At 37.5% G+C, this 19,312-nt stretch overlaps 1 protein-coding gene across 1 annotated transcript in view; it reads right to left on the bottom strand.

Annotated features, from left to right (window-relative positions):
* Agbl3 (AGBL carboxypeptidase 3) overlaps positions 1-19,312 on the bottom strand; it is a 65,021-nt gene that overhangs the window by 4,535 nt on the left and 41,174 nt on the right. The window contains exons 12-17 of the mRNA XM_051175862.1: positions 18,362-18,442; positions 16,543-16,600; positions 14,648-14,719; positions 11,485-11,530; positions 9,569-9,762; positions 970-1,198 (exon numbers count right to left, since the gene is read on the bottom strand). Coding sequence (XP_051031819.1) covers positions 970-1,198; positions 9,569-9,762; positions 11,485-11,530; positions 14,648-14,719; positions 16,543-16,600; positions 18,362-18,442 — 680 coding nt within the window. The remainder of the gene's footprint in view (positions 1-969; positions 1,199-9,568; positions 9,763-11,484; positions 11,531-14,647; positions 14,720-16,542; positions 16,601-18,361; positions 18,443-19,312) is intronic.

Here is a 19,312-nt window from a genome sequence, read left to right as displayed (position 1 = left end):
ATTATTTCCTAATAATTTTCACTTGCAACACTGAAGTACTACATAATATTTCATAATTTAGTTTTTATTCTTGAACATTTATATTCTTTAACTTTTAACTCCTATAAGCAATACTGAAATGAATATTACATATGTCTCATAATTCTTATTTTGTTTTTTGCTTCCCTAAGTGGAATTTGCGTTAGTGGTGTGAAGGTGGCTTAGGAGTCTATGGGAGGCCCTGGGCTCAACCCTAAACACCATACACAGGATGAGGAAGAAGAGATGGAGAGAAATGTGAACCAGGGGTGTTCATTGATATTATTGAAATGCCTTCCAGAAGCTACCCACTTGTGTCTCTGCTGGTCATAAGTATATAACTTAGAAAAATATCTAGCACATGGGAAGCAGTTTACAAAATGTTGTCAACAATACTATATATTTATTATTTTCAGATTTTATTATCTTTACTTTTACTTATGCAGTTTTTCTTTGTGCCTTGGAGATAATTCTGTTTTTCATCTTTAAAAGAAATAATCTTATTATTGACTTCCATTGAGTACCAAATAGTTGAACCAAGATTAATTATTTTAATCCTGCTTTCCTTCACCCTGGAGTTTTAAAGTTTTAAAATATCTGAAAATTGTCAAGTCATGCTCTAGTTACATCTTATTATGCATACTTACTTTGCAGATACAATCTAAAATATGTTATGCAAGTACTAGGTCAAATAATGCCTTATAACTTAATGCTTTACAGCCTGGCCTCTAATTATTATCTTGGGTTTTGTGATGTAGTGGATGCTATTTTTAAAAGCTTATGTTTGTTTCTAAAGATAATGAACTAACAAGCTGTGCTTCCTTATAAAACTATATTAAATAGTAAGGAGTTTGGGGGTGGCTGGGAGGTAGAACATTTGCATAGCATTACAAGTTCTGGGTTTGCTCCCCAGCAATATGTAAGTAAGCACGATGGACATCATTGACTTACTGACGTTGCTGGAAGTCGGCTCCTTGACTGAATAGGTCTTTGATTTGAGTAGCTTTCATGTTTTTAGAAGATTCCACAATAGGGAGTAAATACTGTAGTATTTCCTGAGTTTGAGCTATTCTTTTATCCCTGTAGATTCTTTTTTCATCATCTGTCCAATTTGTGCCGGTCCTCTTGCTTCGAAAGGATGTGCATCTTTTTGCTTTCCTCTTCAATTCATGGTGTGGCTCTAGGGAGCAACCACAAATAAATAAATATCTGTAAGTCTTTGCTGTTTACAGCTTATGGTTTAGTGACAATGGTTAAAAAGCAAGTAAAACATATAGTATCTTAGGTAATAAAGTTTACAGTATGAAATAAGGCTAGGGAGGGAAATGGAGAATTCCAGGAGGAAGATGGTGACTTATATATTCAACAAGTATTACGAGAAGGCCTATCTATGATTCTGACATATTGTAGGAAACATGGGTCAAGCCAAATAGGTATCATGGGAAAGAGCCTTTTGAACAAGGAACAGTTAAGTGCAAAGGCTTTTATTAAGACAGGGATACGGCAGTATGTTGAGGACACCAAGAAAGCAAGTGAATGAAAGGTCGCAGCTTGAATTGAGCCAATGTAGGGCCTCATAGATCAGTGGTTTTCAACCTTTCTAACGCTGTGACCCTTTAATACAGTTCCTCATGTTGTGGTGACCCCCAATCAAAAATTATTTCATTGTTACTTTTTTTTTTTTTTTTTGAGACAGAGTTTCTCTGTATTGCTTTGGAGCCTACCTGGAACTCACTCTGTAGACCAGGCTGGTCTTGAACTCACAGAGATCCATCTGCCTGCCTCTGCCTCCCGAGTGCTGGAATTAAAGGTGTGGACCACCAACGCCAGGCGCATTGCTACTTCTTAATTGTAATTTTGCTACTGTTCTGAATCATGATGTAAACCTCTGATATGCGGGGTGAAGATTGTGTCCTCTGTGAAAGGATAGTTTGACCACCCTCAGAAGGGTTGTGACCCCACAGGTTGAGAACCATTGCCTAGGCCATTGTCAGAACCATGAGTGTTAATGAGAGATGTGCCACAGTCTGAGATTTGCTTTAATAAGATCTTAGTGGTTGCTGAGTTGAGAATGGCGTGAACTGGGCAAAGCTAGATAAGCAAGGAGATCTCTTGTGAGACTACTGAAGCAATTCAGGAGGATGGTGGCTGGAACCATGGTAGTGGAGGTGGCTAGAAGCGTGAGAACTGGGGTGGAGGTCCTGGGTGTGTCTGGGGCTCTCTAAAGAACTGGATTGGGGTGAGAGACTAAGACAAGAATTAATGGTGCTTGCAAAGCTTCTGATCTGAGGAAAGGGAGTTAGGGAATACTGTAGAAAGGGCATGTTCGAAACCCCTTAACATTAGATAGAGAAGTGTTAATTGTGATATTAGAGTGCAATATCTATCTATCTATCTATCTATCTATCTATCTATCTATATACTTTTTTTTCCAAGACAGGGTTTCTCTGAATAACAGTCCTGGAACTCACTCTGTAGACCAGGCTGACCTCAAACTCACAGAGATCCACCTGCCTCTGCTTCGGAGTTCTGGGAAGTAAAGGCAAGTGTCAACACTGCCCAGCATAATAGTGCTTAAATTTTTTTATCACATCCTATAGCTTTTAGCCTGTTATTAAAATATAAATTTCTCCCAAACCAGAGAAAAAACAAGTATTGTTAAGTATTTAGAGAATTTGGAATCCCTATGCACTTGAGAACAGTATACTCTTTTCTCAAAAAGCTAAAAACAGATTTATATTTCCAAGTGGGTCCCACAAGTCCCAAAAGAAAGTATGATATAAAAGACAAATCTGTACCCCATGTTCACAGCAACATTATTCACAAAGTGGAAGCAACCTAAGAGTCCATGGATAAATAATAAATAAAAGTCATTTACCAATGACAAAATATTGACATTGTTAAATCTTGAAGTCATACACCAAGTAAAATAAGGTAGTCAAAAAGGACAAATATGATATCTGTCTTCTAAATGTTTAACCCCACTTATAAGGGATGTCAAGGTAAAATAGAACAGCTTCCAGGGGCTGAGAGAAGGGAAAGCAGTCTTTTAAGATAAAAAGAGTTTTGAAGATTGTTTGCAGAATAATGCCAAAGAACTTAGCACTACTGACCTGTACCTTTAAAAAATGTTTGAGAGCAAATTTTATATTACATAGAATTTATCAGTTAAAATGAAATAGCCATACTTAGGAAAAGAGCAGATTAAAAACCCAGAAGGAGAGCTGCCTATTAGTCTTGCATCTTAAAAAAAAAAAAAGTGGCAGTCTCATTTATATTATATTATAATATGTAAATTGCTATTTAACAGCATAAGGAAAAATAAACCACATTTAAAATTAAGTCAAGAAAACACACTGTGTGTCCTTTCTTAGAGATAGATACTAGATTGTTTACAGGCAAGATTATAATTTGTAGAATCTGCTTTAAAACACTCCAGGAAAAACACGTGGGAATACAGATAAAACAAAGAAGCTGGGATCCAGGAGAGGAGGGTGGGGCAGTGAGTTCGTTACTTTGTACTCAACTTTCATGCCTGAAAAATTCTCTAGTGAAGTTTTTTTGTTTGTTTTTTGTTTTTGTTTTTTTTTTTAATACAACTGTTTATTACCAAAAAGAAAAACACCAGTAAATTCAGTTGGATCTGAAAGATGACAACTGCAATGCCAGCGTCCATAAAGATGGCTGCACTCCATCTTGGCACAAGGACAGAGTTCAAAGCTGTCCTCAGCAAGTCATAAGACCTAAAAGTCAAAGGTGCGGGTACAGTAGGATGTTTGGCTGTCTTACTCTAAATAACAACAGACCTGAATCTGAGGTGTGGCTACTCCTGACTCTCAAGGTTAGGAAAGGAGAAGTTGAATCTGAGATGTGGCTACTCCTGACCCTCAAGGCTAGGGAAGGAGAAGTTGGACTAAGGTGTGGTTACTGAACCCTTAGAATAAGTGAGAAAGAAAAGTCTGTTCTGTATACATGATACTGTGTTCCTCTTTTTAGATAAGGTATGTAAGAGTGGTTAAAAATAAACTCCTGGCATTTCGGTATTGACAGATCTTCCTTCCTGACTTTTATTCTGTCTCTCTGTCTTTTCTTTATTGGCAATAGCTAGCCTTTCCCTCATCCACACTCCCCCACTCAGGCACGAACTTGGGGCTGCTCGGTTGGTTTCGATTGCAGCCCCATAAAGACAGCTTCTGACACAATATCTGTCAGTGCTGACAGATGAACTTGTACACAGTATCTCTAGAAGCCACTACCAGGCTACTGAACAAACACTCAATGCTTACTGTGTACCTAGCACTTTGGGTAGTTGGCAATTAAATATGAAAAACATAATCCTTAATTTCATTATGTTGGGTCAAGACTAGAGACAAACTAAAGCAGCAATGAAATGTCATGTTTGATTGTGCGTATGTATGTGTGCACATATGTGTGAATGAATGTGTGTAGTGCACCTGTGAAGGCCAGGTAGATTACTGGTATCTTCTACTGCTACCCATCTTATTTTGAGAGAAGGTTTTTTTGGTTTGTTTTTCCTGAACCTGAGGCTCACTGATTTTGGCAGACTGGCTAAGGAGAGCTCCAGGATCTGTTTGTCTGTCACCCTTTCACAATCCCCCTAACCCATGTGCTGAAGTTGCAGATGCTGCTGCACTTGTCTTTTTACATGGGTATTGGAGATCTGAACTCAACTCTTCAAGCTTACCAAGTGCTTTACCTACTGAACCATTTCTCCTGCCTCAAGAACGCATTCTCATAGGAAAAGTTAGGCTACTCGCTCAGGTTATAGATAGGTACTTGTAGAGAAACTTATGGATGGGAACAAAGGATAATGGATGAGGAAAGCTTCCCAATGCATACATAATTCAGCAGGGCCTTGATGGGTGAGAACAGGTCAGCTAAGTATAGTAGTGATCTAGATTAAAGTACTTCAAACAGCAGATTATGTAATATAGTCATGAAAAGTTTGGCAACAGTATAAGATTTCTGTGATTGGCCTAATAAAAAGCTAAACTGCCAATAGCTAGGCAGGACTTTTGGGACAGAGAGAATGCTGGGAAGAAGAGAGCAGAGATGCTGAGAGACAGGGAACAAATAAGACATGCAGGAGGAGAGGGAATAGCCACAAGTCACATAGCAGCACTAGCAACTGGTTAGTTTAAGTTAAGAGCTAGTTAGAAACAATCTGAGTTTTCCTAACTAATGGGAAGTCTCTGTGTGGTTATTTAGGAGTTGGCAGGTGGGATAGAGAAAGAACAACTAATATGGGATGTTCTTCTGTATGCTCTAAATATGTGTTGCTTTTACTGGTTGATGAATAAAGCTGTTTTGGCCAATGGCCAGGCAGACTAGCTAGGTGGGAAATTCAAACAAAGATATGGAGAGAAAGAAGGCTGAGTCAGGAAGATGCTGTGTAGTCATTGGGGAAGCAAGATTTGAGATAACAAGGCACAGCTTCAAGGTAAAATATAGAATAATAGAAATGGGTGAATTTAATTGTGAGAGCTAGTGAGTAATATGTCTGAGCTATTGGTCAAACAATTATAATTACCATTAAGCCTTAAAGTGGTTATTTGAGAACTGGCAGGTGGGATGAGAAACCTCCAACTATAGCTGACCACTGTCAATGAAGGAATTCAAAGGACAGAGACAAAGAGGATCTCTGAATTAAAGCAGTGGTATACGGATGGAGTGAGTGTACCTGGGAGAATCTTTAGGCATAAAATAGATAAATTTTCCTATGTTGATACATAGCCAGGGATACAGAAGATGAGGGTGTTACTGAGATAAATGGATGATGGCAATATACTGAGATGTAGAATGCAGGGGGAGAGAGAAATTATCAGTATGGTAAGGTGAATAGAAATACTCAAGAACCAGAGTAACAAAATGGAGGTGTCCAGTAGTCGGGGAATGATCTACTTTGGAGTTATACAATTATGATGATTGATTGTTGGCTGAAGACATATGTACACAGGACAGTGCTGAGAAGGAAAGTATGGGGTGAGAAGAGACAAGGAATAGGAGACTTAATGCTTAGATAGAGGTAACATCCTCCATGGATTCCTCACATATTTCATGACGTTTAATGTGTAGCCAGAGGAGTGAAATAAAACAGAGTAATGATAAAAAAGTTTCAAAGAGCTTGGTGAATCAAGAGGGAAGGAGAGAGAATTTAAAATGTGCTAGGAACATTATTAGTAAGCAAACTAGTGTAGTGAGGATGGATGGCTGTGGATGGTATCATCCTTTAATCAATATTGTGACACTGGAAGCAAGAATATAATAGGTTGAGATGTATACCCAAGATGATGTGAGAGTGGGGATTTATTATTAATTGATCATAAGGAAGGTAAGAAGTAGTGACTAAAACTATGCACTGAGGTAATTGCTGGGCACGGGATCCGACTACTCCTGGAAAATTAGTCTTTAAAAAAAAAAGGATGCCATTTTTATGAAATAAGGCTGATGGATATGAAGTTAACTTTTTATTGTAGGAGTTGTAGAAGTTGAGGGCATTTTGGCACATCAGCTGTTGGGTGTGTGTTTGTATGTATGTGCGTGTGTGTATGCATGAAATGGGAATTAAAGTCATCTAGTATGAATGAAGAACTCTTTAATATAGGATGTGAACATAGAAAGGCCAGTTAGATTCATCAAGAGTTGATAACCTAAGCTTAGAGGAAAAAAAGTTCTAAAAATCTTGATTGCTAAGTTCATTCCAGATACAGTCAAGTTGACAACCAAGAATAGTCATCACAGTTGGTGTGTTGGTGTGCAGGCAAGTAAACAATAAAGAATGAATGGAATGTGTTAGAGATTTACAAGAGCTGGAATAGAAATGATGCCTCTTATGGCACTTCACCACAGAGAAGGTGAAGAAGAAACTGTCACCTAAAGTAGGGATTATGGATTTCCGTGAGTTACAAACTTGACATTATTTCTGTTACATATGGTGAAGGTGAGTCAGATGGAACTCCCATTGGATGATTTTAAAATTTTTTCTTAGGAAAAAGCAACATGGCTATTAATAGAAAATATAAGAACCACAGAAACATTCTACAAATGTACTTTAACTCATAGGTGTAAGGGCTTAAGGCAAGGATAAGTTATTTGCATTTGTGGGTGTATCCTTTTTAAAAACAAGTATTCCTCAATGGAGAGAGAACATAATGAGAAACTTTCTTCAACCTATTGTTCAGCTGCAATCATTTGTTTTCCTTTTGCTGCTTAGGCCTCATCAATATTAATATATATTAATGGCATTAGAAAAAAAATTATAGTTGTAAGCAGAAAAATCTGTGGAAGTGAACCATCCCAAAAAGGAGATGACTTCTGAGTGTCATAACTTATTTCCAGAGCTGGTGGTTTGGAAGAGGAAGAGTGGGTAATGCAGGAGTGCGGGATTTGCATTGGTCAAGTCCAAAGAAAAGATGACTTAGGCATAAACGGTTGGCAGTGTTTGTTATGAATTTACTTCTCCACTCTGCTTGGTACTATCTCTCATCAGTAAATATAAATAAATACTTCCAGAACTAAAGTCTGACTGGACTTTTCAGTAACTTCTGACATAATCCACATATTTTCTTCTTGGTAAGTTCAATAATGGGAAAGGACAAACTTCCTTCTATAAGAAATAGAACAATGATGAAGACATGGTATTTTAAAGGGAGTGAAAAGCAGAAAATGAAAAGGGACTAGCTCCTTTGGGGAAAGGGAAAACTGTAATTTTTATTTTAATGTCATCAAGGTTCAATAGGATATTTGTTTGTAAATAATGTTGTTATGGAAAGAAGAGGATCTTAGCTCAGAAAAAAACTAGGTAAGGAAAACAATTATTTTAGTTTCTAAATTACATTAATATGTTTTTATATGTGCGGTGTGTGTGGAGAAGGTAATGCACATGTTGAGAGCAGAGGAAACTTCGTGGAGTCAGTTTTCTTCTGTCTATAGGTAAGTTCTAGGGGGTTGGACTCAGGTGTTCAAGCTTTGTAGCAAGCCTCTAGCTTTTCTCTCCCATCCCTAGATATGCTTAGTTGTATTGATATCTCTAGCACTCTACCCAAATTTCTCTGGTCAAGATCCCCGGAACTGCTAGGCAGTGGTGGTGCACACCTTTAAGCCTAGCACTTGGGAGGTAGAGGCAGTTAGATCTCTGTGAGTTCGAGGCCAGCCTGGTCTACAGAGTTCCAGGACAGGTTCCAAAGCTACACAGAGAAACTCTGTCTCGAACATCCCTCCCCCAAAAGATCCCATAAAATTCAAGTCAGTCCATTTCAATTGACTAATCGGAAGCCTCAGACTCAGATGCTCAGTCTCTCCTGCTTGACGCTTTCTTGCTTGACTCCCAGGACTACCTATTCTCTGCATTTCTCTCCTACACAGAAATCTTTTGTTTTGGTTCCAATTTTTTTCCTGACTTCAAGGATTCTTGAAGATTGGGTCCTTTGTCCCTTTTTGTCTATAATGCACACTCATTTCCTTATAAACGCCTTCCAGCGTTATGCTTCAAACCATGATCTATGTTTTCAAAACTCCCAAATGTATCTTAAGACCAGTTTTCTTTTCTGAACTCCATACTAATAATCAGCAGCCTATTCAGTAGCGCAACATCAACATCTAAAGGACACTTCCAATGTTGTTTGTCTAGATAGAATGTCAGCTCCATCCCTAGTCTTTTCTGTCTCAGCAGATATTAATTCTGTTAAGCTGTTTGCACTGGCCCAAGACCATGGCATTTCAACAGTTGTAGGGACTTGTGAAATCATTATTACAATGAGGGTATAGAAAAGATCATCCCTAAATGGATTCTGATGGTGTATCCAGTTTCCCATACAGCTCCTATTCTAGGGAGCTTCTTTCTTTCTTTCTCTCCCTCCCTCTCTCCCTCCCTTCCTTCCTCCTTCCTTCCTTTATTCCTTTCTTCTTTCCTAGACCAGGCTGGCCTCAAACTCACTGAGATCCAGTTGCCTCTGTTTTCCAAGTGCTGACCTACGTCTGGTTTTTCATTTAGCATGATTTTTAGATTCATTCAAGTGGAATGAATGTGAATTTGACTTTACTTTCTACAACTTAAACCAACATCTGTTATTATGATGAATCAGAATTGGGCCAGTGTTCTTTGGTCTTCTGTAAGGGGTAGTTCAGAATAGATACATCTCAAGACAATAACTAAGACCTACAATGGTTTTCAATTGGTTTTGGGCAAAGGTAAAGGTGAAAGTTAAAGGTTGTTTACAATTGAAACCTCGTGCCTGGGAAGCTTAAACTACCAGAATATAGTCATAGTATTAAGACAAAGTTCCTTGGTTATAGAGTAGTGGTAATAGAGCTATCTCAAAGAATTTAATTAAAAAATTTCAAGGCTATATTAAACCAAGGATTTTTAAATGAGATGAAGGTAAGAAATTTTCAGAGACAGGAGGGCAATGGTTATTAATTTTCTATTTACTAATGTAGTTCCTGTAATTCAGATTGGGTGAAATTTATTATGACATAATATAAAGGATCTTTGTACTTATTAAAATTATTAAACAGTAATTTCAAAAACCTGTTGGTATCCTTGTCTTCTCAATCCAATTTGAAGTTTGTTTATTCATAGGACACTTCAAGGATGCCACTTTGAAACAACTTTCATACATTTTGATTCCTTTGGACTGAACTTCTTCCTGGATTGGATTCTTACAAGTTTCTAAAATATATGTCTGTTGGTCTTTGTTAAGACTCTGAATCATATGTCGGGAGCTGAAAGAAATTGAGTATTGTAATCTCAATGTCAAATACTTACACAAGAGTAATGCAGTTTTTCTGTTTGCATTTTATACTTTGGTATAGGCAATCTTTGAGCTCTCACCAGCCTGTGATATAGGCAGGATAGCTAGTACAAGTACCATTTAAAAAGGGGGACAATAAAGATTAAGCCAATTTCTTATGATCATATAGGTAATAAGAGGCAGCATTAAATCTAACAGTCCTATCTTCTAATTCCAGTACTTTTGCATCTATCTATCTATCTATCTATCTATCTATCTATCTATCTATCTATCTATCTTATTCAAGACAGGGTTTCTCTGTGTAGCTTTGGAGCCTGTCCTGGAACTTGCTTTGTAGACCAGGCTGGCTTGGAACTCACAGAGATCTGCCTGCCTCTGCCTCCCGAGTGCTGGGATTAAAGGTGTGTGCTACCACATTTCTATAGTTTGATCCTATTATATTTTTAAATATTTATTTTTATTTATGTGTATGTGTTTTTGTGTGCATGAATTTATGTGTATCATATGTCAGCTGTACAGATAATTCTGCAAGAACAGTAAGTGCTTTTAACCACTGAGACCTTTCTTCAATTCCATATTTCTCTCTCTCTCTTTTTCCTCTCTCTTTCCTCTCTCTCTCCTCTCTCTCTTTTCTCTCTCTCTCTCTCTCTCTCTCTTTCTCTCTCTCTCTCTTTCAATGCAGGGTTTCTCTGTGATACATCCCCGGCTGTCCTGGAACTCATTTTTTAGACCAGGCTGGCTTTGAACTCAGAGATCCACCTGCCTGTGCTTCTGGAGTGCTGGGACTAAAGGCATGAGCCACCACCACTCAGCAAGCCCCATATTTTCTTATCTTGATGTTTATAATTTGGTTTCTTTTTATAGGATATCTTATCTTAAAATGCTAGGTCCGACTATAGTTATGTCCAAATATGCCTGCCATATTATCACTTATGTAACCAATTCTCTAGGCTTTTGGAATAAGAAAGTACACATTCAAACAGAATCCCCTTTGTTGCTGTTGAATAGAAATCAGACTCTTGAGAAAAAGGAAGGAAATAAAGGCACATTATCATCTCTTGTGGTGAAACTATATAGTTGTGTAAATTTAATGAATTCTCAGATGCTTATCTGTGATTACCTAAGTCACTGTCCAGATAGTGGTTGCTTATTCTTATGGACAGGAAGATTGCCAAAGGTAATAGACATACAATAGTTACCAGTTCAGACAAAAATTCTAAGCTGGTCAATGTAATCTTTGACTTCCCTTCCTGTGCCTTTCCCAGGCTTTAGACATTTGTTTTACCTCAGTGTGGTCAATGATCCATAAACTACAAGAGACAGCAGCAGAACACGAGATTGTTGTGCATTCATCCTACATTGACAATGAACTTGCCAGAAGGTTTCATTTTTAAAATGAGAAATCACTGATAATTCAATGATAAACACATAGAATTAAACACTTAACCAAGACTTTAAAAAATCCATCGAGGACAATTTGGGTATATTGAACTTGTTTCAGAACCCTTCAAAACTGCACCTATGGATACTCTTACATCTTAGTGATCTAGACAGGTTAAGATCTAAAGATAAACTTGATCAACAATTTTTTCAAAGAATAACCTTATCTGTTGCTTTAATTCAAAATCAAAACATTCTAAGACAGAAGAAAAAGAGTAATATAGTTAGGAAAAATCAAGAGTAGTTCACCTACCTTGAATGTGTTTTTTTGGGATAAAAGCTTTGTCCAGGAATTTTCACTAAAAAAAGGAGAATATACCATAAAATATCTGGTTACATTTTAAGATCAACAAAAGTTAGTTTTTAAACTTTTCTAGGCAATCACTTTGTGTACACTTAATGTGTACCCTAAATAAAATTTAGCTCATTTTTAGTTAAATAATGTTTTGTTCGCACACATGAAATATATGAGTACATATTCCTCTTGTGAGCCTTTTAATAAGATTGGCCCAAGAGGAGAAGAAACTGGAAAAATATCTATGTATTAATTACTGATTAGGAAGTAATGTATGGGCTGGGAGTGTGGCTCCAGGGGCAGAGTAATTGCCTAGCATGGGAGAGGCTCTGAGTACACTAGAACAAAAGGAAGGTTAAAAACAAAAGGAAGGTTAAAAACAAAGAGTCCAGTGTTGGTGGCCCACACCTTTAATCCCAGCACTTGGGAGGCAGAGGCAGGTGAGTTCGAGGTGTGAGTTCGAGGCCATCCTGGTCTACAGAGCTAGTTCCAGGACAGGCTACGAAGCTATGGAGAAACCCTGTCTTGGGGTGGAGGGGACAAATTAGAAAAAGGAAAAAGGAAGCAAGAAGTTATATCCCTTTTCAGTGATACCTTCACAAGGGAAGTAGATACAGGGTATAATGAGTTAAAGTTTGGCATGGGTTCCAAGTCAGTCTAGGTTATATATCAAGACTTTAAAAAAAAAAAAAAAAAAAGGAAAAGAGAAGAAGAGAAGAAGGAAGAAGAGGAGGAGAAAGAAGAGGAAGGAGAAGGAACTACCATCACCAAAAATCAAAGCAAAACAACCCCCACAACTTGTGAAGGATATTTACATACACATTAATGTGATCAACATTTTAGAGAGTTGACCTAGGATGTGTGTGTATATGTATGTGTGTGTGTGTGCGTGTGTATATATATATATATTATTTTTCTTTACCATTATAGAATCTTACTATTTAAGTAAAATAATAAAAGAACTAGTTAACAGTGGCAATTATAATTAATAGCAGAACAAGTTAACTAGTGTATAGTGATAAAGTGTACTTTTATAATATTTCTTCCCTCTGATACAGGGGGAACTCTTTTTAAAGGTATGGTCTTACATAGTTCAGGCTAGCCTCAAATTCTCCATACAAGAGACTAACATACTCCTCATGTAATATGCAAGTATATTCACCACCTATTATTTTGATTGAACATTGTTGCTTTGGAGGAAGGTGAAAATATTTCTCAATTGATTTAGTTCTTGTTTGTCTAATCCCAGATTTATGAGACTTATTCTTTGTATTTTTACCTCTTTTCCTTTAGGATGCCTCTGTCAGTTTAACAGGTAAATGAAGGCACACCAAATGTGAGAACAAAAAATTTATTCAATTTAAAGCGAGATGGCTACCTGGGACAGTCTAGTAGCTCAGAGTAAGTGTTGTGAGGTTTATAAAATTATGGCTATATTTATAGTTTTAAACTACATGAGGCTTAGTTAAACTGTTCTGGCTAAATTAAATTGTCTTGTAAAAAGTATATTGGATATGTATCACTCTCTGGGTAGTTTGTGGGGGAACAGCCTATTGTGCAAAAGGTTAGAAGACTTAATAAGCAATGTTTTAGGAATCTGAAGTATGCCAGATCAGCTTCATCTGGGGGGTACTTGTGTTTGAACAGAGTTCAGAGATTTAATTGTGGATGTATGTGTGAGTAGATCTGTCTCCCTAGTCATTTTTTTTTCAAGACAGTGTTTCTCTGTTTTGTTTTGGAGCCTGTCCTGGAACTAGCTCTGTAGACCAGGCTGGCCTTGAATTTACAGAGATCTGCCTGCCTCTGCCTCCTGAGTGCTGGGATTAAAGGCATGGGCCACCAACGCCCAGCTCCCTAGTCCATTTTAAGTGTCCAAACTAATTCTACTTAACAATCTCAAATTAGTTTCTACATGTTGTACCATGTCCTCTATTGTGTGTGTGTTTGTGTGTGTGTGCCTGTGTAAGTCAGAGGTTGATACCCTGTGTGTTACTTGATTGTTCTATTCTTATATATTGAGACAAGGTCTCTCACCTGATTCATCTACTCAAGTCAGCCAATTTACTCTGAGGATCCCACATCTGCCCTCAGAGCACTGGGATTATAAGCAGTCCACCTACACTCTACTCTTAAATAGTTAGATATGCCCTTAATTGTCATCAAAACAACATAATCATTTAGCATTCTGTCTCAAGGGATGAATAGGTCAAGCTGGCCTTGGGTTGCTATTCATTATTTTTTCAACATACTTGACTGAAAACTGTTTCACAATAGTTGCTTCATTGCTGAAGCTCTTTAGCAACAGAATGAACTGTATTTCATTTTCATAAACTACTTGGACCAAGTGTAGTCAAAAGTTGCATGAGCCTGGAAAGTTAGGCCTAATGAATTAGGTCTAAGAGTAGAGTATTCTCAAAGTTTTTATATGCCTTAGGATTTGATGAGATGTAAATGCAACTATTAGATAATGAGGTAAAATATTCTGTTTGTCTTTTGGCAGTGTAAATCTATAAGAAACTGATTCATGTCCATAATCAGTCATGTATAGGGAAAGGCCCACTGAACCTTACTTCTCTCTGTTGAACTCTTAGTTACTGAGAGAGGGGGAGTCATTGTCTTTAGTTGTGTACCCACTGGCAATCCAACCAAGCTCCAATAGATAGTTGTAAATCTATGGTCACAAAGTCAGTTCCAGTGAAACTTAGTGAGTCACAAAACAAAAGACATGGATGTGAGAAAGGGATTTGTATAGAGGGAAGAGAACTAAAGGGGTGCAGAGAGCGAAAAGAGGGGGTAGATGCTGAGAGTAGTGTGTGTGTGTGTGTGTGTGTGTGTGTGTGTGTGTGTAATTGCCAAAGACAGTTAATACAAAATTAAAAACAACTTAATGTATAATCAATTTCTGTTGGCTTTTTCCCCCTATGTATTCCCAGAGCCAGGAAGACGCAAAAAAAAAAAAAAAAAGCTCCGAAGTTTCTGGTAAGGTGAACTGCTTGGTTGACAATCTGATTTTAAGACAACATTTTATTCTTCATATATAAGCCTTGGTCAGACAAAGGCTATTATTGTTGCATATATTCAGATTACAGATGATCACAGATTCTGAACCCTCTGTACTCACCCAAGCCTTGATTAGGCAATGGCCTTCTGAAACAATGAGCCACATAGACATCTGGTACAGTGGGCCTTGGATCTAGAGAAGATGGTAAAGGATCACAGCAAGCAGAAATGAGTGACTATTTACAGTGTCTCTCTCCTTTCAAGATGAAAAGTTCCAGTAATGTGTGAACAGCAGTTTAACTCAGTGAAATTAACATGTGAAATCTTCAAATATAAATTTTTGCAGTATTTCAAGTAATTATACCTCTGGGGACAACAATTCCTTCTCTAGGAATATATCAGAAAGAAATAATTGTGTACACAAATGGAAAGATTTCCGTGTTGTTTGCAATAGAGGAAAGTCAGAAACAAAATAAAAGGTGAATAATGGGCCTAGCTATACAAATTAAGACTTATAGAGTAAAATATTTTGCTGCCATTTTTCAATGCAAAAATGTGTATAAAATACTCTAATTTTAAATGAAAAATAAACATGTAAAACAATAAGATTATGTCATTTATTAAGATGTGGTGTCTGTGTAAAGTCTTAGAAAAAGGTAAAAAGTATTCTAAAATATTATTTTTACTTTCATATCTTTTAAAGAATCTTGTGTGTATGTGTGTGTCTGGATGCACATGTATGTGATCATGTGCATGCCATAACACATGTGTAGAGGTCAGGGGACTACCTCAGGGTAACTGGTGTACAAGCTTATGGAGATTCTCTTGGATCCTTGTCCTATCTTTCCCTAGGTGAATTGTAATTACAGATGTGTGTTCTTGTGTCTGATTTACACGGCTTCTGAGGGTCGAAAGTCAGGAACCCATGCTTGGCAGCAAACATGTTACTCAATGGAGGGGTCTTCCTAGCCCCTTTTGTGTTTATCTTTATTTCTGATTTCTGACATTTTAAACAAAAGTTATTTATAAAGAATTACTGACTTCCTTGGTGATCACTATCATAAAGAATGGCTAGTTTAAAGTTCTAGTGAAACAAATCTTATTTAACCACCCTGTTCTAGGTATGGTTTTTATCTTTCAAGGTTTAATTTCCTATTTCACAGACTGAGTGAATTTATGCACATGGGTACATATACATTTCAATTAGGACACCTCAACTCTTTTTTGGGTGGTATAAATGTATAATAAATCAGCACACATATACATAAAATTAAATAATTATTTTTGGTAAATTATCATGATTGATAAAAGTACATATCTATTATACATTTTATGATTTTTCTTAAGGGGGACTTAGGGATAAGGTGATAGAAATTAAATATCAGCAATGCTAGGTCAGTTAAGGACATGAGCAGACAGCACTTTGCAGCAGAAGCAAATGGATGTTGCAGATTTAATTTCTTTTCTGGGATCATACTCTGTTAAGTTATGAAATGACAGGAGTACACAGTTTTAAAACATCTGAGGGCAACCTTCCATCACCCTAAGAGTGTGCCTCACACATGTGGGCTCTCTGCTGTCCTAGGTCACTGACTGCCCCTGCCACTGCTCCCTGAGGTGCGGCTCACACTATGGGCATTGCACCTGCAACACAATGCTTGCATATCTTCCCTGGTTAAAAGACGAGTTCCTGAAAGGAAGGGCCGGCATCATATGTGTCTTTTTAAATGTACTTGTTTATTTATTGTGTCATGTGTGCGTGCATGAATTGTGTGTATGGGGGGAGTACATGCCACTGAGAGCGTGTGGAGGGCTGAGGACCCATTTCCACACGGGTCTTAGGGGTCAAACTCAGGTTGCCAGGTATGTGTGGCAAGCACCGTTGCTTGCTTGTCAGTCATTATGTACATCTTAGAATATTTGGCACCAAGCACAGAGGCAACCTCAAAGTTATGGCATTAAATGAGTATTGTTAAATAAATACATTGTTTGTGAGAAGGTAAAACAGAAGTTTACCTTTCACATCAGAATTTGACTCTTCGTGTCTTTGGAGTAAATGTTCTTTATCATAAACCTAATGGAACAGAGAATCAGAAAGAAAACATGATATGTTATAAACATGAAACTATGCTTCTTACATGGTTATAATATGATGGGTTTTCAACAAACATTTCTTTATTTTATTTCTCTCACATTGGAAAAAAATCAGTATTTTTGTTCATTACTAAAGAGAGTTGTTTTCCCACACAGAACTCATGTATGTCAAATAAACAAAATTAAATTAGAAATTGAGAGTATGAAATGGATGAAAATATATACAGTTGTGTGAAAAAAATCTACCAACAAGTTTCAGAACAATGCCTAAATACAAAGGTAAATAATATTTTCTTGAGCTTGTCAAGAGCTCTAAAACAAAGGAAGCTGCAAGTGTATCACTTTCTCTTGTGAAGGGGAATCCAAATCTGACTTATTGCACTAATGGAGATACATACTGAACTTTGACTGTGAACCTTGAACAATCTACAGATCACTGTGACTGAAAACATCTTAAACATTTTCAAGCTTTTGTTTCATCGCCTAACACTACAAAGAATTTTCTGATTGCTCTAATGTCTTCAACCTTGCCCAGGATCATAATTTGCTCTTCAGGTGAATTTTTTAAATCTCCTTTGAATGGACAGGTCTGGAAGGTTTGTTTGAGGTCTGTTCTGAGTTCTGGAGGGCTCCTCCCAGCTGTCTCCCCACTTCTTTCCTGCAAAGCAGCCAGGATACAGTTTAGCATGTGCTTCTAATCAACCTACCAATCTCTGCCTAATTGCTTTTTACCATATTTGCATGAGTCTTAAGAATTCCCTAAGCTTTCTTTAGCTTTCTGCATCTGTTGCAAATGAAATCAGTTCTTTGGGAAGAGACTAGGACATTATCTGCTGTGTGGCCTGGCTTGCTCAAGGCAAAAATTCCAAGCCGTAGTTCTGGATCTGGTGCTGGAGACAATGACACTCTTCTGACTGGAACCCAGCTATAGTAGTCTCAAGTCTCCGCTATTTGCCTCTTTGGGACCTGAACCCACACTTTACAAGCCAAGGCAAGAATAATCAGGGGCCAGTTATTCAGTGGTGCAGTACCCAAGACAAAACCTCTAGCCAGAAACTGGGGTTGGACTGGGGTTCTTTGTCCTTTTCTCTGTACTCACCGGGAACTTAGCCTCAGAAACAGGTAATTGGAGGCACGATTAGCTGGGAAGATATCTCTGGCAGCTATGGGGAAGGTCACCTCTTTTCTTGGCTGTGCTATTCTGCAGTATATTTCTGTCTCAGAGAGCTAGGAGTGGATCAAAGGCAGTTTGGACTCTCAGATTTGCTATTGCCAATGAGTCTGAGGATTTATTGAATAGAATATTTTCCCTTTCCTATATAATTTGAGACTTTTAATGGTTGTTCTTTCTGTGTTAAGGAATGTTTGCCACCTTGCTAGTAAAGAGATTTGCTGAGGTCTTGGCTGTCATTGAGACACCCATCTCTCAGTACCATTTATTTTCATTCCTTCGTATTCTCTAGGTTTCCTTATTTTTAAATTTCTTTTTAAGTATCATGGATTCATTCTATAAGCTTTCTCAAATTACTTTAAAATAAAATAAATACAAATGAAATTCAAACATGACATCTTAGTAAGACTTGTCTCTCATCTGTCAAGGATCTTTTGAATTTTTGCAAACAGCAAATAATATGACCAAGTTCTATTCCTTTTTTCTGAGGAAAAATGAGAACACATAACTTGCTATTCTCTTGTATTCATATTTAAAGCATTTTAAATCATTGTAGCAATCATGATTTACCTCTCTTGTGTTATTCTGGCGCTTTGCTAGGGTGGCATTTCTTTCCCTCTTTGTTTTCAGATACTTTTTCTTGTTTTTTACCTAGGTAAGAGAGTATTTTAAATTAGTATTTAATGAATACGTTAAAGACAGCCACTTTGAGTGTCTAAATACAAGCATTTTGAGACTCACTTCCTAGAAGATGGAGTAATGACCCCTTTCCTCCCACTGCAACTGTGCACCCTGAATGTATTCAAGGCAAACACAGGATTCTATGAAAAAGTAATTGGGGCTTTTGAAATGTTTCCTAATCCCCAGGAGAGAAGACTACTTCATATCTATCTGCACAGTAAAAGTTTGTGCATCTTGCCTAGCGGGCCCAAAGCCTTGGTTTTGGTCCCCAGCACACATGCATGCAAACTCAGAATTGCTTTGTTTCTATGGCTGATTTATACTCTCCAGTCTGGTGTGTGTCATGATGGGGGACCAATAACCATGCCTGGATGAGACTCTGGGTGCTTTGGAAAGAAGACAAGTACTTGTAAATCTAGCATTTGGGCAGGAAGTTAATAACTGTGACATAGAGCTGAACTGTGGAATGGTAACTCACTGCTTCCAAATGTTTTGTCCTCTATAATAGGGTTACACATCCCTTGTCTTTGCTGTGGACCTCTGTAGAACCTCTCATAAGTGGAATATACCTCTTCATTTTGTTGAATGTTGAGCTTGGCTGGCTATATGACTTACCATGGTTAGTGGATTGTTAGTCAATGTGGTATATGATGTGGTTGTTATTTTGTTGTGTCGCTCTCCCAACTAGTACATAAGAAAACAAAAGGAAAGATTTTTTCTTGTTCTGTTCCCAGCACCCAGGCAGTGCCTGGTACGTACTTTGAGCACAACATTAACAGTAAGTGTGTAATTAAATAAACGAATATTGGGTATGTTAGTGTACCATGTGTGATATTAACA

Source organism: Phodopus roborovskii, unplaced genomic scaffold, assembly GCF_943737965.1.
Source record: "Phodopus roborovskii unplaced genomic scaffold, PHOROB, whole genome shotgun sequence".
Taxonomy (NCBI): Eukaryota; Metazoa; Chordata; class Mammalia; order Rodentia; family Cricetidae; genus Phodopus; species Phodopus roborovskii.
The sequence above is the reverse complement of the archived record's forward strand: the minus strand, read 5'-3'. Positions and strand labels throughout refer to the sequence as shown.